The following is a 24,531-nucleotide window of genomic DNA, read 5'->3' on the forward strand; positions in this document are numbered from 1 at the left end:
TCTGGCAGTGACCTTCTGAGGTTTCAGAAGGCCAACATCAAGGGTGAGAATTCAGGAGCCTGGTGTGGGAAAGACTAGTCAGACCAGAGATGCTATTAGCCAAATAGTCTGATGATACCATGCAAGGCTGATTGTTTCTCATTTGCTTGCAGAACAAAACCTGGAACGCCAAGTGTTGCAGACACAGTGCCGACGGCTGGAGGCCCAGCATTACAGTCTCAGTCTGACTGCAGAGCAGCTGTCACACAGCATGGCGGTGAGTGATGGACACTTTGACATGCTCGGGGGGGGGGGGGGGGGAGGGCGAACCTACTGGAACCCCAGTAGAGGAAAATTGGAGTCTGCCCTTGGGAATGTGCAGGTGAGGACAAGAGAACCAACACATGACACGTGTAGTCGTGTTGCTTATTGCACTATTGGAAGGCACTCAGACACTATGGTGATGAGTGTGGTGTAAAAACCTGTATAGAATAGCATGCTTCTCAGATGACCTACTGCCCATTTGTATACAGCATCTTCTGGAATAAAAATGGACTAGCAAGTATCATGCAGACAGGGTCACTGTAAGCAGCATAACCCTGTTAGCAAGGAAAGGAGACCCATCCAGAGTCTGTGCAAACCTATAAACAACTTGTAGGGCAGAACCGCTCCCCTGTGATTCTCTGTGCTTGTTCAGTGCCCCAACCATCACTGGGAATTCAGCATGTGCAGGGCAGGAGGTTTATTATAACACTTGCCATGTAGGATTTTTTAAATGCAGCAGTACAAGTTTTGCCATCCCTTTTAGTTTCCTGTCTGGCCCACTGAAAAGCTGGCTGCAGGGTTCCCCACCTCTGCACCACAGGAAAAAGACATGGGCTGGCTCCAGCCAAGGCTGGATGTCAGGATCTCCATTCTTAGGGCAGGAGCTTTGAGGCAGTAGGGTGGACAAATGTAAGAAGGAACAGTGCTGAGGAAAATAGATGCCACAAAGTTTGAGGAAAACATGTGGGTCTGATTCCGAGCTCACTTACTCAGGGGAAACTCAACGGGACTACCCCAGCATGATTGAAAATCAGCTCTTCTGATCTGATCCAATTTTGCTGTCATTTCCATCTGCCCACCAAACCACCCAAATGTTGACTGCAACAAACCCAGTGGCCTGCCCCTGCAGAAGAGCATAATATATCCCCCATAGATGCACATGCTGGGAGAGAGGTGTCAATGTCCCCTTTTTCACTTTGTTTTTTCCTATTCCCTTACAGGAACTAAGGAACCAGAAGCAGAAGATTGTCTCGGAAAGGGAGCGACTTCAGGCCGAACTAGATCACTTGAGAAAGTGCCTTGCGTTGCCTGCAATGCAGTGGTCTAGGGGTTATTTCAAGGGATATCCCAGGTGACGCTCCCTTGCACTAGGCTGAACATATAGTATAGAAATAATAATCTATTTTATTACCTTGAATATTTAATATTTTTCACTGGGAGGTTTGAAGCTAAAATATAAATGGAGAATGTGCCATGCATGGAGCAAAGGATTATGGGATCCAGAAAAAATACCCACCTCTATCTTGACTTCAATGCAACTGAATCTTTGTAATTCTGCAAGCAACCCACAACCCACCCATGAAGGCTAGATTTTGTTTAATTTTAATGAGGGGTGCTTTTTTCCTCCTTCCCCTCCACTTTTTAATTATTATTTTTTAAATCTGATAAGACTTCATCAACAACACTAATAGCCACCTCCCTGTAGAGAGGGTGCTGTCCACACACAAAATCATTCTTTTGTTGCCATATTAGTCCAACTACTGTACCATGGGGTTTGCCTGTTCTTCACGGGGAAGATGGTGTGTCTCGTGTTAAGAGGAAGTTGGGTATACTTTTGAAAGCAAATGAACTGTGTATCTCGATACGGAAAGCTGTGGTAGTGATCTGCAGAGTAACAAGTCCTGGAAGGAGCCAACACAGCTTCAGAACTTGAGCCTTTTCCTAAATCAACAGGCTTTCCACTGGAAATGCACTTCGCTATAAAAAAATAAAGTGAATAAACAAACCGAAGGTACCTTTTTATTACTGTTTTGGGGGATAGGGAACGGAATGTACAGAACAACAACACACACACACACACCTAGAGAGAGAGAGAGACAAATTACATACCCTAGTGGGTGAACTTTTCATACAAACTCAAACGATTTTGCAATTAAAAAAAGAAGTCAAAAAGGTGCTTCAGCCTTGTACTGTGTATATATTTAAAAAGTTTTGTATGTTTTTATTACTTTAATTATTGTTATAAAAAGCTTGCCATTTTTAATATGTTTCTGCTTTTTTTTTGGCAAAATAACTTGCTTTTAGTGTTTGTACTGCTGCTGGTCAGGACATGACAAATATTGAAGTGTTTTAAAACAATTTAAAAAAAAAAAAAAAAAAAGCTTTCCACTGGGGCATGTGCTATCACTTCTGTTTTTTGCTTTGTGTAGCATCAATTACTGGTACAGAAAATTCTGTTACTAAAAGGCCAGGAATTAATTATTCCTTACTGCTCTTTCACTGATTTTTTTTTTTTTTTCCCTTCAAGCACTTCAAAAGTTACATTACAAATATGACCAGCTGCTACTAAATGGGGAAGGGAGTGGAAAAGTCTGTGTTGGGAACAAAAGTTCAGGAACTAAATGAACTGTTTGGGTCTCTGATTCAGCATTACTGATGTCTTTCCAGCGCTCTGACAAGTAATCTAGAAAATGTTTTAAATGGGCGGGGGGGAGACTGCTTGTGTTACGGTAGCAATGAGGTGTTAGAGAACAACAGGAGAGGAAGCAGTGCAGACTGAGCTGAATTTCCCCTTGTTCACGCACATGAGAAACACCAGTGCGAATAGGGAGGAGGAAGTAGAAATTCTCCCAGCTTGCCCTTTCTGTCTCTTCCATGTAGCTATTCCTCAATAACATTTCTGTGAAGTAGGAAGACCTCTTTCACAAAGAGCTGGCTTGAAGTTCAGTTTACAGTTGGGTTATCCCTAACCTAGCTGAGCTCTAGTCCTTGTAAGCAGCCGAGGGGCAGCTGCTGGCAAAATTCAGTCTTTTCTGAGCAGTGCACAGGAATTGATTTTGTTTTTTAGTAATTTCTTAGATGGGTGAGGGATACTGTGGGTAATAGGCTTCTGCTTCACCCTACCTCCTAGCAGCTGGCAGTAATATTGCATTAGGTGTTTCCTCATATAGCATTTGCTGTGCATGTTTATCAGGAATATTTCATCTTAAATTAAGATGAAGTGGCAGCAGGAGGAACAGCACTAAGAGGCTCTTCGTTTTCAGCTGTAAGTTAGACAGGAAGGGCTCTAGCTGTACATATCCCATTCCCCTACTCAACAGCTACTGTAAATGTTCTGTAGCTAGGGGAGGAGTCGTGGGACAGTTTATGAGGGCAAAAGTATCACAAACATCCCTGATACAAATCTACATACTACTGTTGTCTCTAGACTTGGTTGGAGAGGTCTCCTTCAACAGCAGATTTTGGAAGACACAGACAGCCAGAGACACCTGTTCTGTTGGAACGGTGAAGCACTTGGCATGGAAAAACAGCCTTTAGTAATCACAACATGCTCTAGACAAGGTTCATGGCCTTCTGTCTCCATGGTATTTGCTTTAGGTTTCTAACAGTTGACACTTAGAAGGCAAGCCGGTTAGGCTATGTCTACACTACACAGCTGTGCCACTACAGCCCTACCGCTAAAAGGCATGCAGCGCAGTGTAGTCACTGTTTAGCAGCAGGAGGGAGCTCTCCCACTGACAAACTTCCACCCCGAGTGTGCAGCAGTAGCTTTGTCGGTGGAAGAGCTCTCCTGCCAATGAAGTGCTGTTCACACCACTTTTTGTCTGCAGAACTTTTGTCGTTGGGGGGGGGGGGGGGGGTTTTCACACCTCTGAATGACAAAAGTTTTGTCGTTCAGTTTCCACTGTAGACAAAGCCTGAGTCTATTGCTGTTCTTCCAAAGAAACATTCACGCTGCCCCCACTACATCTCAGGCAGGGCAAGGGTTGGCTTGTTGCATTCCTAGAAGATTTTGCACCTACATGTTATCAGATGGCAGTGACAGCTACTTCACCCTCTTGCATAGCTCATGATTGAGGGGCTAGCCAGAGTGAAACAATGAGGGCAGAACAGGGAAAAGCAAATCCATGTGCCACTGTTTAAGTAACATCAATCTATTGTTAGATGTAGCATGTAGAGCAGGGGTCGGCAACATTTGGCACGCGACTCACCAGGGTAAGCACTCTGGCGGGCCGGGCCAGTTTATTTACCTGCTGACGCGGCAGGTTTGGCCGATTGCGGCCCCCACTTGCCACGGTTTGCCGTCCCGGGCCAATGGGGCCGGCGGAAGCAGTGCGGGCGAGGGATGTGCTGGCTGCGGCTTCCCGCCACCCCCATCGGCCTGGGATGGCAAATCGTGGCCAGTGGGGGCCACGATTGGCCGAACCTGCCGCATCAGCAGGCAAATAAACTGGCCTGGTCCGCCAGGGTGCTTACCCTGGCGAGCCGTCTGTCAGACATAGCCTCTACATCAGGGGTTGGCAATGATTTTCCTCTAGCCATAGCTCCTACAAACACCCCATTGCAACCCGGGTAGTTTCCACATTGAAGGCTCTTTTTTCCCCCCTACCCCCAGGAGTACCCCCAAGACAATCAGATTAAGTAAATCTAAAGCTGTAATGCAGCAGGAACAAGGCAAAGGACCAGAAAGGAAATCTGAAATTAATACCCGTTTTAAACCATGCAATTCTATATTTTTTCCCCTTTTGTGTTGGTATTTAGGGCAATGCAAACAGCAACCCTCTAACCTATCTTGAGCCCATTCCATTTTGCAAATGGAAGAAAACAAAGCAGTCACTGATTAGTGTCAATTTAGCTTTACCCAAAAAGCTGAAATGATTAATTGTATGACTGCTCATGTGTGATTCTTCTTTTCTGGTGGACTGACACTATCTCCCATCTGGGAGACTGAAGAGCAGACAAAACATCAACATATACAAAAGGAAGAACAGCAAATATTACACAGCACAGTTGGCTTCAGAGCTGATTTATGCCACGCTGGTTTCAAAGTATTTACATGAAGGAACTTCTGTCTTCCATGACTAGCAATGTCTTCACAGCAACAGGCCTGCAGTTTTCCTTTCACTCGGAGGGCAGAGATTTTTTTAAAGTCCCATTATGGGCAGGCAAATGACGAATACTATGTGGTAAAGATTTACTCCTAGTTGATGCTTTTGTTATCAGACTTGCCTATTTTTACAACTTCAAGTGAGACTATTTTTAATGCCAAGGCAGGTTACTGCTAACCTGAAACTAAAGCCATAGCCTTCCTGCTTCATACCCTGTCAGCAATCAAAGATTCTAGCATCAGAATTTAGTTGGCAATGCTGCTGAGGTAACTAGAATTTAGCTTCTGGTGTTCAGTCTTGTAAATACACGACTCACAGCAGAAAAAAGTGGGAGTGGGTATTATGACTCAGCATACACCAAGTAGCACTATAATGTTGTTTTTAGTCACTTTTCTAATCATAATTGCATTTAAGTACTGGGGGCTTTTAAAAATGAATAGGGCTCCGTTTAAAAAAAAGGAAGTTACCACTGCTTTCTGTTTCAGGTCTATTGTTGCATGTGCAAAAAGTGCATTAAAAAAAGCACACAAATTCTTGGTTTAACTTACCTGTTTAAGAAGCAAAATACACGTATAGCTGACAGTTCTTTAAACCAGATTGCATAGCAAGTCTTTGGCCTACTACCTGCCAATTCACAAACTTCATGATAATTTTAACACAGAAAAATACACTTTATGCTTAAATCGCTGTTTCCCCTCCCAGCCCCTGATAAAAAAGTTCATTGTCAGGTTATCCATCAATTTCAATACACTGGAAAGTGGGAGTTCACAAGCACACCACCAGATGGCAATGTTTAGGAGCCTGTTTGAAAATGTAACTTTGCTTAGCAACAATTCCTGAACTTGAGTGTCAATTCCACCCCCATCCCTCACATACCCATAGAGAAAGGAGCTAATCACCAACTTCTTGACCCAGTGCTTAATTAAAAAGTCTCAGTAATACTCCCCTCCCTCGCCCTATGGGCCATGTTGACTGGTTGTGTTTATTTGTATGTACCCTGTGCAGAATTGCTAGAGCAGTAAAAACCAGAGCATGGGAGGGAGAGGCAGAGGGGGGGAGAAAGCCCAGGCCTGCTGGGGGCAGTTTAGATGCTGTGAAAGAAAAATTAAACCTGTTCTAAGTGTACTTGTTTGAATTAATTGTAATGTAATATATTATTTGTTGAATGTAGTAATTAGGTATTTATGAATATATTGCTGTAATTTCTGACAACATCCAAAAAATAAAATTGTCCTAAATCATGGCAAAGGATTGTTTTTCCCTCCCACTAGTGGATGGAAAAGTTACACTGATCCAGCGTGAAGGACAACATGTACAATGCACTACCATTATTTACAAGATTCAAGCAAAAAGGCATTGTGTGGTTGACACTACATCATGGCATTTAGCCAGTACCCAGCCCGGGCTCTACAAGCTGTTTTAAGGCAGGGGTGAAGTATCTGAGCAGCTTATACATAGGTCAGGGGATTTGTTATTTCAGCAGGATCGAGTCAGTACAGAGTATCCTACCTCATTACAGCATCAGATACATAGGCCACTTCACTCACACCCACCTGACAATAATGAGATTTATGTAGTCCCTGGTTAGAGACAATGGGATAGCAAAAACAGCATAGGGGAAGCTCAGAAGGGAGTAAATGGTGGGAGATATTTGGAAGAGACAGTTCAATTGTTGGAGAGTAAAGGCAGTAGGGAAACATTTGTCTGAAGACATGGGGAACATTAGGATGATTAAATACTGCTGCCTGATGAGAGCCATGGACAAGAGACTTGCTTTCCGTTGAGCGACGGGCAGCCCCTCTACACATTCAGCTACATTTGATTCCTTGCAGTGTTCAAAGATGTGACTGCTATAATTGAGCCTAAAACTGACAGTAAGACCCGTTTATAGATTCTGAGATAGACAAGGACACCCTTTGCAGCTGATGTGGGGAAGAGAAGAAGAGCTATTTTCACACAATTCGTGTACGGTAAAGGAACAGGAGTCTTATTCTTCTGACAGACAGTTCACTCTGTTTTATTCCTGTTTTTTTTTTTTTTTAAACAAATAGTAACTTCAGTCAAAAGATCAAATATACAATACGTCACGGTGACGTGTCTTCCAACCATCCAGAATATTTTGTTCTGCTCCTCCAACTGGATTTTGGACCCACTTCTTAGTCTCCCAAACAGCCAGCAGCTTGGCTAGGCTCTCCCCTTTACTGCTGTCCACATAGAGCCTAGCACAGGAACTGGCATGTTGTCAGAGATTAGATTCAGTGCAGTGGGAGCTAAGATGCATCATAGTCTCTTGCTTTCAAACGATCACCTACCCCCACAGCATTCAGGAACATGCTCTCTGAACACCATCTAATATTCTCTCTATTGCAGAGATAACATTCATATTCAGGAAAAATCAACAAAGGGATTTTTTTTTTTTTTTTAAAGTGTACATGAGAGAGAAATGCTGCTGGTAAGCCACCACCTGCCACAGCTGCATCCAAACCACATAGCTCAGGGGCCTGCTAGAAGCAGTACCTGAACCAAATGAGGTAGTGTGTGTTCTCTTTAAAGCTGTATCCTCCCACTGAGGGAAAAATACAAAGCTACAAGTGCACAGAGAGAGAACTGTGCACTTAAGTGGCCTTGGCAAGCCAGCTATGTGAGCTCATCTCTCAGCTCTGCTCAGAGATGAACATACTGTTGTGATGGCCCCGTTGAAGAAACAAGCCTTACGCCGCAGTAGAGTTGGGTTAAAATCCATATATCACTCTCTAGCCCAGGGAAGCCCCAGGACTGCTGTGCATCCAGGTGTTCAAAACAGTCCCATTCTGTGATCTTCCTCAACCAAGCTTTAGACAACCCAGAGGAAGGAGAAGAAGAGCAAGACACTAAACTAAGAGCATATTTATTACTGCTACATATCATTTAAGAGATATTAAATGCCCATCCAATAGGGCAAGAACAAGAAAAGCCTCCGAACAGCATCTAACTGCTGCAACCAATTCATCTTGCAAAGACAGCTGCACAGGGGCTGGGAGAGTTCCGCCAGGTAGAATCATTTGTTTTGCCAAGGATGCTCATTACAGAGCAGAATCTGTTCACGATGGCATTCCCTGCTCAGCAGCTCTCTGTGCCATTAGCAGTCCTCAACTTATTAATATGCAGCCACAAGACTGCCTTCTTTCTATTGCGCGCACACACACACACACACCCAGAGACTCAAGTTAGATACACATTTCCTGTCAATTGTAAGACTTGTATGGTTTTTAGCAGAGATCTATACAGGGTATTTACGGCATAAAAACAGCATAAGGCAAGTTGCATTAGGACTCATTAATAGTGCCCACAGGGCAGAGTCCTCCTACTATTATTGCCTCATCCCATGAGGGTTTTAGACTGTCAGAAGGCATCTTAGAAATCCTGGGACTGGGCACTCTCACCCGGCTGAAGGTTTGTGCGTAGTTTGTACATGTGATCTAAGGCTTGAGTAAGAAAAGTCCCAGTGGTGTTGATCTCCATCAAGGTCAGATTATCCAGCTAAAAGACAAGGAGGGTGACATTACAGCAGTATTTGGGGAAGCAGCACTACAATCTCTCACAATGGCAAAAGGAAGGTCAGTCTATGGACAAGTCGACATAAGTTACGTCAACATATACTCACTGCAGTAATTAAATCGATTTTTCACGTCCACACTACCCTCCCCCTGTTGGCAGTGCGTGTCCTCAACAGGAGCACTTCCACCAATTTAAATGACAGTGTGGGACACTGTGGAACACTGAAAGCCCGGAGCCCAGCCACTGGGGCTGACAGCTGGAACAGTAAATGCAGTGTCCATAGTGATACTGTGTAGACTGAACTACACTGACCTAAGCAGCTGCACCTCTTCCAGAGGTGGAGTTTAAGGTCAGTGTACTGGGTGACTTACATTGTCAAGAGCTACACTGTAGTGTAGACACTTAGTGTTGAAAGAAGCACAACATAATACATGTGGAGTAAAAAACTCCATATGGCTATAGTTCTCAACTGAGAAGTAACCAAATCACTGGAGGGGTGGGGGGGGGGGAGGAGGAGCTACAACTGGAACATTTACTAGCAGTATTAATCATTCACAAGCCACATAATCACATAGCATCTTGAACATTCTCAGGCCAAAACTAGCAGACTTATCAGCCCACCCGAGATTTCCCTTACTGTACCTTGGCATGGGCCTCCTGCTGTCTGACAAAGCTGTCTGCAGACAGCCGCAGTTTAGCTATCCGTGTATCCCAGGTATCCTTAACCAGTGTTCGGATTTCATCTGCTTTCGGGATGCTGTCTGAGGCACTAGAAGAGGAGGAGGTAGGTCAGAACAGGCTGCGAGGGACTAATAAGTTAAGTCTCTGGCATGAGTAACACTGGCAGCTTCTCAAATCTCTGAAGCATGAGCAGAGTAGTTTGCATTATACGAAGAGTGAACACTGAAATCCAAAGTGCTGTGGCTTCTGCAACTGGGATTTTCTGGATACTTTATTTACCCAGGAAAGCTCAGTTTTCAGTACAATCCTTCTGGTCTTTAATTGCCCAGCTGGTCTGGAATACCAGGAAGTCCAATAACCCGGCCAAAGTCACAACAGCAACTCAATGGCTCAACTGTTATTAGAGCTCAAGTTGAGCCCAGCACGCTTACCACTCAATCACAAGGACCATACAGCTTGTACCACGTAACATCCTAATGGTCAGGCAATGAAATACTTCCACAAGGACGTCAAGAGATCAGATCAATTCACGTGGACAGAAGCGTCATGGTTATTCTAGTGTAAGGAAAGGGTCTGCATGCTAAGATGTCATAAGCATCAGAAGAAACAGTTGGGCTTCAAATGGCCAGTCCTCTGTAATCAAGGGCTTTTCAAGTCAGAAGGGTATGTGCTTAGTAGAGTAGTTCTCAACCAGGGGTATGCATACCCCTGGGGGTATGCAGAGGTCTTCCAAGGGGTACTTCAACTCATCTAGATATTTGCCTAGCTTTACAACAGCATAAAAAGCACTAGCAAAATCAGTACAAACTAAAATTGCATACAGATGACTTGTTTATACTTCTCCACACACACACACACACACACTAAATACACTGAACTGTAAATATAGTATTTATATTGCAATTGATTTATATGGTAAAAATGAGAAAGTAAGCAATTTTTCATAATAGTGTGCTGTGGCACTTTTGTATTTTTATGTCTATTTGCTTACAAAATCAGTTTTAAAGTGAGGTAAAACTTCAGGTCAGCAAGACAAATCAGACTCCTGAAGGGGGTACAATAGTCTGGAAAGGTTGAGAGCCACTGGCTTAGAAGAAATACCAGCCAGAATGCTAATTTTATGGTAATGAAATGTTTTAGCAGACATGACAGCTTAGAGCAGGGGTCGGCAATGTTCGGCACGCGGCTCGTCAGGGTAAGCACCCTAGCGAGCCGGGCCAGTTTATTTACCTGCTGACGCGGCAGGTTCGGCTGATTGCAGCCCCCACTGGCTGCGGTTCACCGTCCCAGGCCAATGGGAGCGGCCAGAAGCTGCGCGGGCAAGGGATGTGCTGGCCGTGGCTTCCCGCCGCCCCCATTGGCCCAGGACGGTGATCCGCGGCCAGTGGGGCCTGCGATCAGCTGAACCTGCCGCGTCAGCAGGTAAATAAACTGGCCCGGCCCGCTACGGTGCTTACCCTGGTGAGCCGCATGCCAAACATTGCCGACCCCTGGCTTAGAGTCAGAACACCCCCCAATCCCTGCTCTGCAGGCTGAGAAGGGAAGAATTTCCAATCTCCTAAAGGGTACCCTAACAGCAGCAGAGGGCAGAGAAGTCTGGAAAGATTAGGCTGCTGGGCCTCTCAGGTAGATTGAAAGAGCTATGAATCTGTATAAATGAAGCTAAAAAATATGCTAAATACATCCAGGGCCACTACACTTAGTTACTTCTGTAGGCAGCGTTGCAGTCCAGTTATCACACCACAGAACAAGTGAATGAATACAAAGGCCACCATTAGGTAAGTTCCCAAGCAAAATCTTGATGTACTTTGGAGTAAGCCTCCTATTAACACTTTCCCAAAGGCCTCCAAATTTAAATCCAATGAAATCCTAAAAGCTTTCCTGTGTCACAACTCACATTCCTGAATATTTACCAACGTCAAACCCCACTGGGCAGGGAGGAAAGTGTCTTTGACTGGTTACAGTAAGAGACCTACTTACTAGTTTAACAGCAGCTTAGTTAGTTCCATGTAGTAGGGACTGGGCATTGGAGTGAAAGTGTCCTCTTTGCGTTCCTGATCCCGGATTTCCTCCAGCTTTTCTGAAACACAATTGGAAGAGTCATACTTTACTAGATGCTTCAGTGCTCTGGTGTCAAGTCCCCTTGACCAACCTTGCAGGATGAGCTGCCAGTTTTGTGTTTACATCAGGTGGAATCAGCACTTAGGTGGAGACACCAGAGGCTGCAGGAGAAACAATTCTAATGCCCAAAAGTTGCTCTGATCTCATGTCTAAAAGCAAAAGTGGACCTCAACTCATATGGGAGAAAGGGACCACCATCAACCCAGGATTGCGGCGACAGGAACTGAGGAGCAACATTCAGTCCTACATAGCTAGAAGGATGAATCACCATCACCACTTGGGACATGAGGAGAGGAGGAGTCCCATGCTTGGAGAGAAAGCTCCTCCAAAAAAAAAAAAAAAAAAAGGGAACCTTTCTGCCAAGTAACATTTTGGCTCACTGATTTGCATTCTTTGAATGAAGAAAATGTGGAAGAGGGAGAATGTTTAGAGACAAAAGCCTCTTCACTCTTCCTGAGATTCCATCATTACCTGCTTCCTGCCCTCCTCAACTACACATTTCCCTCAAGATGGCAGAATGGAGGAAGCTAGGATTTTTATTTCTAATGGGAGGAACATACATCACATTGAGGTAAAAATCTCCAACTCCTGACTGCCTTCAAGGGACAAAGGAGAATGAGATCAGAACTTCTGTATGCTCTCCAAAGGCCCCTCTTCCCTAGAGATAAAGCTAGAAAAGAGAGGTGCTAAAAGGCAGTAGACCCCCCCCCCCTTTGATTATAACAATACTCTGCATTTTTATTACAAACAAATCTCACCACTGAGGTAGGCAAGTATGATTCTCATTTTACAAGTGGCCAAATAAAGCCAAGAACAGTGAAGTGGCCAGCTGAAGATCACACTGAAAGCAGTGGCAGAACTGGGATGCAGTATTTTAAACCAATTTTATGCATCAGAATAAGAATATATTCTAACTACACAGATTAAAAATTACAATGATGATATGCTAAGATCACGCTAGTTTGCAGCATTGTCATAGCCATGTTGGTCTCAGAATATTAGAGAGACAGGTGGGTGAGGTAATATTTTTTACTGATCCAACTTCTGTTGGTGAAAGAGACAAGATCTGAAGAACAGCTCTGTGTAAGCTTGAAGGTTTGTCTCTTGGAGCAACAGAAGTCAATCCAACAAAAGACATTACCTCACCCACCTTGTCTGTCTAAAATCACGCTAGGTCTTGAAAATCTCAGCAGCACTGCATTAGGCAACGATTGCTCCCACAATTCCATTTATCCCTGCAACTTTTCCTTGGGAAAAGTGCAAAGGTCCAATTCCTGCATTTCAGGACTCTCCACTAGCCCTGCAGCCTGGCTAAGTCCATACCTAACCTGTAGGCTACTGTTCTCCTTACCAGCATCCATCCATTCAGGAGGTATTAGCCGACACTTCTGTCTCTGTTTTAGGTTAACAGCTAGCCAAAGAGGCACTTCCACAGGCAAGCCCGGATTAAAGGGACCCAAATCCCCCTGGAAAATGAAATTCAGTATGAAAATAAGGAAAGTATAAGTAACAGGTCATGGAAAATTGTGACACTTCTTTGAAAATCCAGTTTTCCCTCATCAGCCTCACACATTGCTAAAGGATCAACAGTTTCCTGTAGATTTAGGGAAGCCACCCCCTGCCAACTGATATCACCCCTCCCCTTGGTCCCAGATCCCAGCAGTTCTCTCATCCCTTAGCAGTAACTACTTACATTTTGATGGCACTTTCTATCCTAAAGGTTTTCATAAGCTAGAGATGAAAATTACTTCTCCCATCCCTGGGATGTAGCCACTTGGCAGTGGGTGGACTATGGGAGAGGTTTTAATAGCAGAACAGCTAGTGCAGGGCAGTAAGTGCAGGTGAGTCGTGTATCCACTGACGCTGCAGGGGGATCGGGGCTAACAGGCAGTTAGCCAAAGGGGATGTGGAGGTTAGGAAGAGAGGGGTGTGTGTGTGTGTGTGTTTTGCAATGTTCACAACCGGGCACTTTGCTGTTGCTCCACTAGGGGCTTTGTTATCCCAGCCCCCCTGGGATGCCAGTAGCCCCACTGCGGAGCGGGTCAGCCCCGAATGGCTCTCCGACCCCGGCCAGTGGGGCAAGGCCGTCGGCCACACAGCCGCCCCCACCAATCCCCTCCCCGCAGCCGAGCCCCGGGCCAGCCCATCGCCACGCGCTGCTTCCCTACGTTAGGCCACTGCGCCCCCCCCCCCAACATGCGCCATTCCCGCCCCTCAGCCTAAGACACCCCAGAGCCCAGCCCCCACCCAGGCCCCTTGCCTGCACCCCGCCCTCGAGCCCAGCCCCTCGCTCCCCTCCCAAACGCCCGCCGGTCCGGCCCCTCAGCCCCCGCGCCCCGCACCCCGATGAGGTAGATCCGGTCCAGGCTGAAGTTGGGGATGACGGTCACCAGCTCCTTCTCGGCCAGGAACTCGGCCTCGGCGGGATCCATGGCCCTGAGGGGGCGCCGCCGCCAACCCGCCGGAACTGGAACTCGCAGCACGCGCGCGCCGGCCTCCGCCCTTTGCCATTGGCTGGGAGGAAGATAGACCCCGCCCCACCACATACCTTCGCCGGATGCTGCCCGTATTTAGCGGCGCGAGACGCTTGCTGCGCTTTCCCGGTCTCGGAGGCTCGCCTATAAGAGGCTCTGATTGGCTTGTGAACTCATTGTCTCTCTCTGATTGGCTTAGTCACATACACCGTGCTACACGATTGGCTGAGCGGCTAGACTTATTTCCAGCCAATCAGAACGCTCTTGAGCGCAGGTCCTCCGGCTGTGGCGGGAGAACGGCCCCTGGAAGGAGGAGGTTCCCCGCCAAGCCGCGCTCTCCGCGGGATGCCGCCGGCCTGTGACTCAGGCCCGCTGCAGTCTTCGGGCCTGGCTGAGTCCGCCCTGCCGTGTGTCATAGACCCCGCGCCGCGCCTTCCCGTGGGGGATTCCCCTCAGGACCTGGAGTCCCGGGATGGAACCGCCCCCCCCCAGTCCCTTGTCTCCTGCTCCGCCCCCTCCAGCCCCCAGGGGAACAGAGCTGCCCCTGCTCCAGATGTTTTACGTTAGGGGCCAATCTCCCCTCCTGGGCAGCTTGCGCCATGTTTCCAGCCGGCTGCAGGACTCCAGAGCCATCTCTCTCCTTTGCAGCCTGGGGGCCTGTGCTCCGCTCCCCTCCCTGCTAATCAGCATCACCTTTGCGGCCCGGCGCCACTGGGTCTTGGCACACCGGGCCCCGACCCTGAGCAAGGCCTGAGACTTCCGCCAAGAGCCCGAGTCTCAGCCCTGGCCTACCCTGGGGTTTTAGGCACGAGGCACAGCTTACACCTCTGCCAAAGGTTGGCCCAAGTACAGCTACGCTGCAGGTAAACACCTGACCTCGCTGTAGATGCCAAAAGCAGTGAGTTCCCAATCCTCTGCTGCCTTTCACCTCTCTGCTGTTCTTATATGGTCCCCAATCCCCATTACCATAGTATCTGAGCGATTCACAGCCTGTAATCTGTTCTGCCCGTTTGGTTTAGGCATTTGACTCTTCACTCTGTATTTCTTTAACTGCCGGTTTACGGAATTGTTGCTTTGTTTTCCCATCGCTATCCTTGACAGTGGTGTGTCTTGGACCGAGAAGGGACCTTGATTCATTAATATTAATAAGATAGCACCTAGAGGCCAAGGCTCTATTGTACTAGGCACTGTACAAATGTATAACACAGGGATCGGCAATGTTCAGCACGCGGCTCGCCGGGGTAAGCACCCTAGCGGGCCGGGCCAGTTTATTTACCTGCTGACGCGGCAGGTTCGGCCGATCGCGGCCCCCACTGGCCGCGGTTCGCCATCCCGGGCCAATGGGGGTGGTAGGAAGCCGTGGCCAGCACATTCCTCGGCCCGCGCCGCTTCCTGCCTGGCTTACCCTGGCGAGCCGCGTGCCGAACGTTGCCGACCCTTGGTATAACAGATAGTCCCAGCCCTGAAGAGCTTATGCTCTAGTGTAAGGTCACAGCCAACCGATGGATACAATAGACAACCGGACTGAGCCCATGGAAATAAAGAGATGGCATTAATCAGCATGAAAAACAACAGTCCCAGCAAACCAGCTGCCTGCCTGCCCACAATCATTGCTGGGTATGTTGCGAGCATCACAGCAGAGAAGTATTTTAAGGAGGGATTTTTCAACTATTCCTCACCTCTAATCTTGATCCTTCTCCCCGTCACTTGGTAATTAAAAAGAAAAAAACATCTCCAAACACCCAGCAATCGATGTGTTTAAGAAGGGAGGATGAAGGGGTAATCACTAGCAGACAGCATGGATTTACCAAGAACAAATCATTCCAAACCAGCTTGATTTCCTTCTTTGACAGGGTAACTGATTTGGTGGCTAGGAGGAATGTGGTGAACATAATATACCTGGACTTCAGCAAGGCTGTTGACCTGATACTTTGATAAGTAAGCTGGAGAAATGCGGGCTCGACAGAACTACTGTTAAGAGAACATAAGAATGGCCATACTGGGTCAGACCAAAGATTTATCTAGCCCCATATCCTGTCTTCTGACAGTGGCCAATTCCAGGTGCCCCTATACTTGGCAGGATAGAACTAAAATTCAGAGGGATCTTGATAAATTGGAGAACTGGGCTATAAACAACAAAATGAAATTCAAAAAAAACAAATGGGGTTACAGTGGACGAGAAGCTAGATATGAGTCAACAGTGTGCCCTTGTTGCCAAGAAGGCTAACAGCATTTTGGGCTGTATAAGTAGGGGCATTGCCAGCTGATCGAGGGACATGATCATTCCCCTCTATTCGACATTGGTGAGGCCTCATCTGGAGTACTGTGTCCAGTTTTGGGCCCCACACGACAAGAAGGATGTGGAAAAATTGGAAAGAGTCCAACGGAGGGCAACAAAAATGATTAGAGGGCTGGAGCACATGACTTATGAGGAGAGGCTGAGGGAACTGGGATTGTTTAGTCTGCAGAAGAGAAGAATGAGGGGGGATTTGATAGCTGCTTTCAACTACCTGAAAGGGGGTTCCAAAGAGGATGGATCTAGACTGGTCTCAGTGGTACCTGATGACAGAACAAGGAGTAATGGTCTCAAGTTGCAGTGAGGGAGGTTTAGGTTGGATATTAGGAAAAACTTTTTCACTAGGAGGGTGGTGAAGCACTGGAATGGGTTCCCTAGGGAGGTGGTGGAATCTACTTCCATAGAGGTTTTTAAGGCCCGGCTTGACAAAGCCCTGGCGGGGATGATTTAGTTGGGAATTGGTCCTGCTTTGAGCAGGGGGTTGGACTAGATGAACTCCTGAGGTCCCTTCCAACCCTGATATTCTATGATTCTATGAAATATAAGGTGCTACACTTAGGGAAGAAAATCCAAATGCACAAATACAGAATGGGAGAAAACTGCCTTGGCAGCAGCACTGCTAAAAAGGATCTAGGAGTTGTGGTGGATCAAAACCTCAGCATGCGTCAGCAATGCGATGCTGTTGCAAAAAAAGTAAGTGCAGTTTTAGATTGCGTTAACAAGCATAGCATGAAAGTCATGGGAGGTGATAGTACCACTCTACTCGGCACTGGTTAGGCTTCAGATGAAGTACTGTATCCAATTTTGGTCTCCAATGTATAGAAAGGATGTAGAGAAACTGGAAAGGATTCAGAGGCGAGCAACAAAGATGATCAAAGGGATGGAATGCAAGCCATATGAACAAAGACTGAAGGAACTGGGTACTTTTAGTTTGGAAAAGAGGAGATTAAGTGGGGATATGACAGTGGACTTCAGATACTTGAAAGGCTGCCATGAAAAAAGATAAAGAAAAGTTCTCTTTTGCCAAAGAGGACAGGACAAGAGGCAATGGGTTCAAATTACAGTTTAGCAGATTTAGATTAAATCTCAGGAAAAACTTTCTAACTGTAAGAACAGTAGGACAATGGAACAGACTGCCTAGGGAGGTTGTGGAAGCTTCTTCACTGGAGGTTTTCAAAAGGAGGCTGGATAGCCATCTGTCTTGGATGGTTCAGACACAACAAATCCTGCATCTTGGCAGGGGGTTAGACGAGATGATCCTTGTGGTGCCTTCTAACCCTATGATTCTAAGAAAAAAACAACAAATAAAACTGTCAAGACACATTGAAGATGTTAATGTCCAAAGTTATGCAGGGGAAAGAAAAAAATAAAAGGCTTTTATCCCGGAGTGATTTAGAGCACTGTCAGCCAGGCTGTTAGGTTGTCAGGTTGTCATGGAAACAGAAAGCCTTCAAACAATATTAGCAGTGACAGATCTATTTAATGGTGTGTTCTTGTGATCCTGTTCAAAACACCACCTATTTCTCTGTCTTGCCTCCATCGTGTCCCAGCAACAGCAGCAACCTTGATGCAATGGGAAGAATAAAAAGGACCCAGTGTCAGGTATACTGCGTTTCCCCACAAAAAGTCTTTCCCAAGAAGCCACTTTTCCTCTTCTTACCCCTCATCAGCCACTCCGTTATTCTCTCCTTCACCCAAACCAGGATCTATAGCATTGAGAGCCGAGCCGCTCTACATTGCATGAATAAAAATGAAAAATGATAGCACCATAGTTGCAGGATGATAATAATCCCATTTTGCAGCTGTCACTCAAAGGCCTTGTTATGTCTGAGTCTGATTTTCCTTCACTCTGCTCTCACCCCCTTCCCATAAAAAACAAATCGAAGCGCCATCTTGCTCGCAGCAGCTGCCAATGGTTCCTATCGATTGATTTTTATCGATCGATATTTTATGACTCCCTAAGGGCTTTTTTTTTAATTAAGTGAGTTTTGTGTGTATGAAAAGTGCCAGACGGGCAGCTCCGCAGGCCTCTGTTTATCAGTGGAAGAGGGACAGCATCAGGACAAGCTGCCCCTGCTTACTGCCCCCGGCGAGGTGTCTCATTTCTGACCGGGGGAATCATTTGTTGGGGGTGTGAAAGCAGTTTAGTCTCCATCACTGGATCACCCTTGGCTTCCTTGCTGTGCCTGCCAACAAGGAGGGACCAAATAGTGCCAATTGCACGTGGAGTCAGCAAGATCACTAACCCCAAGCATTTAAAAAAAAAAGGCGTCAGGCCCCAAATCGTGAGATTGGTTTGAAAATCATGAGATGTTTAACACTAATACAGGTGCGGTCCTTTTTATCCACTTCCTGGTTTCTGAGCCCTTAGACATCACCTTTTTCAGCTCTCCTCCACAACAATCAGGGCGAAAAAATGACTTCTTGTTTTAAAGGGAGTTCTTGAATAGAGATTCTCATGGAAGATGGAACCACCAGTCTCCAGGAGCTGAGGCGTTAAGAAAAACACCAAATATCATGAGCGCTGGCTGGCAACAATAAAACCAGACGCGAGTTTGGTTTTGGAAACGGTTGTCATTGGCTTGTCTCCATCTCTCTATGTATTTCTAGTGCAACAGCCATGATTTCAGCCCCAAACCAGGCAAAACTCAGTGATGATGCTTGAGTACGCTTTTGACATTTTGAGTTTGTTTGAACCCCCGCATTCAAAACAAAACTCAGGTGCAAACCCCGGCCCCCGGAAATCAAAACACAGAAGACTCACGATGCAACCCTTAGCAATGGTAATCACCAGATTTCTGACAGCTCTGATCTTCACAGGTTTAAAGAGCAACTCTAACACTGGAGCAAACCTGAAATAGTGAAAAGAGTAACTCACAAAGAAATTGTGTTAGGTAAGCCCTGCCCTGGGTTCTATTAGCTCTAAATTCATTCTGATGCAGAGAACCCTCAAGTAGGGTGTATGTGGGACTCAAAGAGCTTCCAGCTTCTAATCAAGGTAGGCTGCACCACTGCAAGTCCTGATTTAAACAAGTGCAATGTGTCTACCCTGAGAGGTTGCATTGGTGGAGCTACACTGGGATAGCTACACAGAGGCAAAGATCCCAAACATAGAGACGTCCTTAGTGAAGATCTTTGTTCTGAAGGTCCCTTCCCTCTGACAGTCAAAGCAGCTTCTGCTGCTCCATCCATGGGAAAGTCATACAGGCCTGTGCTGATCACAATAGCAGGATGAAACAGGAGGAGGAAATGGGCTGGGAAAAGGCAAGAAGCCCAGCTTTACATTTGAAATCAGCAATCCAGACTTAGGAGAAGCTCAGATTCCAATGCATTTCCAGATCCAATCTCCATAACTCAGCTCTGTCTTGATTTTAACACAAGAGATGGACATAAGCTCCAAAATCCCGCTTTGGCTTTCAAACACCTCAACGTTCAGGGGTGTCCACATCTGGGTGGATTAATTTGCAAAATGCAGATCAAGATTCAGATCTCAAACAGCCCACATTTTGTGCCTTTAGATCTCTCACTGAAATCACTGCAGGCCTGATTCTCCAGTTTGGCTGCTGTAGGGTAACACTGAAGACAATAGCCTTCTGATGGTGTAAAGCCACTGTGAGAAGAGAGTGAAGCTCTGAGGTCAGAATATTCTCTCCTTAGGCATTGGGAGGCAATGCACAGTCAAATTCATTCAATATATTTACTCCGCCACTTACCTATCAGTGACTGTAACCACAGTGAAACTTTTATTTTCAGAGTTTGCAGCAAGAAAAATAATACAATTCCACTCGAAAGCCAATTGCCTGCATGTCTCAGGGGAGCAATAATCTAAACCCTATTGGAATGCATTATGGCGGTGCCAGGCAGTCTATAAATGGCTCTGACATGGTGTGAATACACTTTTGTGTCTTTTGCCATCTGCTGCTGTCATTAAAAAATTAAATTTCCATCTGTTTTCACACTCTTCCTCCACTTTTCCTGTAGGTTTCTGATTAATTCTGTTTCTTGGTAGCAAAGACCCCATGTCTCATCATGGGACGTGGAGGATCTTTATGTGTAATGCTAGGGTCAAGGTGGAAAGACCCAGCCTGTGATTATGTTTAAGATGTTAATGTTCACAGGATGATCTCTGTCATGCCACTTACTTAGTTTCCCTGCTAGTGCCATTTGGAATCAGTTCATTTTGCTCTTTATATTAAAAACAAACATAATGCCACCAATATCCTCCCCAAAGCACATTAGTGGGACACGCTCAAACTGCTTAGACCCCACGTCTGAATGTTTTGTTTTTTATTAAATGTCGGTGGAAGCAGGGTTTGCATTTTGTTTGCTTGTGCTGCAGCAGCACTGGAATCATGGGTAAAAAGCTGAACATGAAACCGACTAGAACCAGGTCGTGAAACCAACTAGCTTAGCTTCCTTCAGCTTGAACAAGGAGGCATGAAAAGTGAACAGAGACAGCAGAAGATCCATGACTCTGGAATCTGATTTCGTGGTTGATCAAATAGGGCACAAGTGCAGGGCAAAAGGCTCATTTCTTTTTGCAGGCCTTTGATTAAGGCGGTGTTGAGTGACAAGGGTGTGGAGTGGTTCTGAGCTGAGTGATCGCCGGTGGAGTTATTTTTGCTGGGGAAGCGGGCTGAGCCTTTTGTGTTGGACTGCCAACATGTTCTAAATAAATGGTAAAGGAAATGGGGTGGGATTTTCAGGAGCGTACAACACTGGCCTAACTCTGCTGCCACTGAAGTCAATGAGAGCTTTACCTTGGGGTGCAGCAGAAGCAGAATTTGATCAACACTCTTGAAAATCCCTAGATTTTTTTAAAACTCTTTCAGGTTTTAGAGTCAAAGATATTAATACACAGATTCGGAGTTTTAACTCACTTTTATATGGAGTGACCCTGTAAGTGCATTTTACACCTACAATGGTCTTATTGTGAGTTCTTTGTGTTCTATCCTTTAGCATTGTTGTTTGGTGATATCCACCCACATCAGTTTGTCACATCCACTTATTTCATCTGAAACGTTGATTGTAAGCTGTGCTGGGCAGGGGCCATCTTTTTGGTATATGTTTGTATAGTACCTAGCACTGGAGGCCCAAGCTTCTAGGCATGCCCACAATACAAATAAAGCATGATATATATTCATATGATAACAAACTATAATAAAATAATACAGCAGTACTAGCCAATGATTGGGGTTCTTAGATGCTACTGCAATACAAATAAATAATAAAAGCAACAACTCCTTTTAATAAGACAAGTTTTACACCTACAATGGTCTTATTGTGAGTTCTTTGTGTTCTATCCTTTAGAATTGTTGTTTGGTGATATCCACCCACAAGCAGAAGTAGCAGATAACCCTGCCTTAGTGAGGGAACTAAACTGGGGACTTCCTGAGAGAAGCAGAGTGGATGAAGTAGAGAGATAGAACATCTTTGGCAGGGTTGAACTCCATTCCGGTCTAATGATTAAGAACACAGCAGGCACCTGTTCCTTTAGCTACCACTGCCCCTTTAAAGCAAGAACCACTCACCTATACATTTCCCCCCACCAGCAGGAGCAGCCACATCTTCAGAGATCCACGGCCCTGTAACTAGACAAGAAACAAAAATACTATACCTGTAGTGACAGGCAAGCATCAGAGAAGCAAGCCACTGCTTTTATTTTAAAGAGGTAGGGTGGGGTAATGGTCTGAGAGCCAGGAATGTCTCTCTTCTAATCCACTCCCACCCTCCCTCTGTAGCCAGTCACTTAACTTCTCTGCCTCTGTTTTACCCACCTGTGAAATGGGGATAATAAAGCCACACTGTGTTGAAACTGGGATTAGTTAGTGTTTATATGATGCTACCTGGTTCCAAATATTATTAATTATTTATTACTTCCAGCTAGGGTGCTTACATGGCCTCCATTGCCATCAGGTCTGGGCACTGCCCAATTTAGAATGGATTTATTCTTACAACACTCCTCTGAGGCACGGCAATGCTGTGGCACGAAGAGACTAAGTCACCCAGATGGTCTGTGACTGAGCAGGGAATTGAATCCCCGTCTCCTAACCCACAAGCTTCCTGTTCTGATCACGGCATCACCCTTCCTCTACTTGGTTCTAGAAGCACCTACATTGTGCCCGGCTCTGAATAGACGCTAAGCAAGAGCAGCCCCTACTCCAAAGAGCCCCCACGTAAAAATCCAGGAGTTTCATTGTAAAGCAGCTGTAAACCGACATGGAGACTGTTAGGTGTGCTACAATGACAGTATAGAGAGGCTGTTTTGGAAGAGCTCTTAGCAGCATCCACTTTGTGTAGGTTTCTTAAGATAAGCACAATTGTGGGGTAGAAGCCTGAAATTCAGGGTATCCATGGATTCGTGCATGACAGCTGACAAGCCAAAGAAAACAAGGATAAACTTTGTATCTACAGAGGAGTCTGTTTTCTGTGTTTCTCCCCCTTGTTCTTTACAGCTATGACACGTGCAGGAAAACAGTTCTTAGTGCCTTCAGAATTTGTAAGTGACTGCAGCTTATTCCCTAGCGGAATCTCAACGGTCCTATGGAACATCACAATACAGGTCTGTCGCATCTGACGTGCATTTAACATGCGTGATTTCAACTTTACATGGTCGGCAAAAACAAACGAAAAAGAGAAAAACAACAGTTTTAATACTATACCTGTAGTGCGGGCGATTTCGCCCGCCATTGACCTCAATGGGGTTTTGGCTATACGCGGTTTTCACTTTACGCGCTAACTGCAGAACGGAACCCCCGCGTAAGATGAGGCAGACCTGTACTCACATTCATGATGCCATGAAGGGTCATGAAATCACATGAGGAATAAACAGGAGCCATCAGACATTTAAGACACAATGCTCTTGTTCCAGTGCAAGCATTCCTGATAATAAAAAGTTGGAGAAGGGAAATGCCCAGTGGTTCGATCAGAATACATAGTATCTTGTATTTCTAGAGTAGCCTGGATTTCAAAGCACTTTACCCGTTACACCTTCTAAAGTATATACATGGGAATCACTTCATCCACTGCTGAAATGCACCCATCACTGGGGTGGAACATGGATGTGGTTTAACAGCTCACAGTAAAACTATGCCAACAAGTTTGGACAGCAAGTGAAATGGAATTATGTATCACATTGAAATTGCAGGGGAAATTAGAGAAACAGAATGGCAAAACTCTTGCAGGACTAACACCCCTCCCTCCTGCCAAAAGTACCATTGGATTTGTCATGTCAGGGATTGGTTTTGTGTGTCTGCGAAAGGACAGCACCTCCGACAGCATGGCATCTCCTAAGACGACACCGGGGCATTGGTTCATCACTAATTCAGAGGAAAGAGTGCCAACTGAATCACCAACATGGTACCCCATTTCTCTTCTTAGATTACTGAGTCAGCCACCTTACTTAGCTTGCAAGAGCTGACAAGAACACAGCCCGAGGTGGGCACGGGAATCAGCAGGGCTGCCAAGCCACTGCAAATTCCATTGATTCAGACTGGGGACATCAGCAAGTTTCCAGGGATGCACCTGGGAAGCGAAGGTCAGTCTGCAGGGTGGTTTCCTCCAGGCCTCATGCCAAGACTCACTCTTAAGCCTGGCATTATAAGGCTCCTAAGACAGTGGCAGAGGGAGGGCAGCCCAGGCCTTTCCTTTCTCCCTTCATTTCACGCATAGCTCATGACTGGCTATTGCTAGGGGCACTAAAAGCTTTGAAGAGAACAGGGAGAGGAAAGGTGAACGGAAATCAGAGGAAGACATGAGCACAGTAGCTGACAGCAAGAGGCGTTGCAGCCTCAGGGCCTCTGAGTCAGGTTCATGCTGAGAGTGGCCATCAAACAGAGACTGGATCAGCGGCTGCCAGCACAGCATCCTTTTGATTGATTCTGATGCTTGTCACAGGTGCTTCTCTGACTGAAGCCCAGCTGCAGCGGCTGCAGGTTCCCAGAACCTCCCTGAATCAAAGACCTGACCTGACCAGACCACATGGGACTCCCTGGCGTTGAACCCAGGCAGCAGCCCGCAGCCCAGTTACTATGGCTAGCCAACGAATGCATTGCTGCCAGCCAATAGCAGTGGGGTTAGAATTGCACGCCGTGACCGCTGGGTTCCTGACAGACAGCAGGGTCCTGTTGTTTCAACGCAGCGGCTGGACGTGATTCATGTCCAGACAGGCAACGCCGACACTTGCACATTCTCCCAGCCTCTAAGGAGCCTCATCTCTACCACTGTGGCACAATTGTTTCAGCCTCTATGACATTTACATAACGCCACCCACAATCCCCTGCATGGGCGT

General features: G+C 46.1%; 2 protein-coding genes across 3 annotated transcripts in view; one reads left to right on the top strand and one right to left on the bottom strand.

Moving 5' to 3' along the window:
- The window catches only part of GSE1 (Gse1 coiled-coil protein), a 345,792-nt gene extending 343,290 nt beyond the window's left edge, over window positions 1–2,502 (top strand). For both annotated transcript variants that reach the window (XM_054048943.1, XM_054048944.1), the window contains exons 16-17: window positions 153–256; window positions 1,245–2,502. In XM_054048943.1, coding sequence (XP_053904918.1) covers window positions 153–256; window positions 1,245–1,379 — 239 coding nt within the window. In that variant the 3' untranslated portion in view covers window positions 1,380–2,502. The remainder of the gene's footprint in view (window positions 1–152; window positions 257–1,244) is intronic.
- Window positions 2,503–8,002: 5,500 nt separating this feature from the next.
- Window positions 8,003–13,953, bottom strand: GINS2 (GINS complex subunit 2). The gene is made up of 5 exons (XM_054048912.1): window positions 13,814–13,953; window positions 12,823–12,937; window positions 11,331–11,430; window positions 9,312–9,438; window positions 8,003–8,651 (listed from the first exon to the last, which is right to left on the bottom strand). Exons 1-5 carry the CDS (start codon window positions 13,901–13,903, stop codon window positions 8,526–8,528), a joined length of 558 nt encoding a protein of 185 aa, XP_053904887.1. The 5' UTR covers window positions 13,904–13,953; the 3' UTR covers window positions 8,003–8,525.
- Between the last annotated feature and the right edge of the window lie 10,578 nt (window positions 13,954–24,531).

Source organism: Malaclemys terrapin, chromosome 14 (genome assembly GCF_027887155.1).
Source record: "Malaclemys terrapin pileata isolate rMalTer1 chromosome 14, rMalTer1.hap1, whole genome shotgun sequence".
NCBI lineage: Eukaryota > Metazoa > Chordata > Testudines > Emydidae > Malaclemys > Malaclemys terrapin.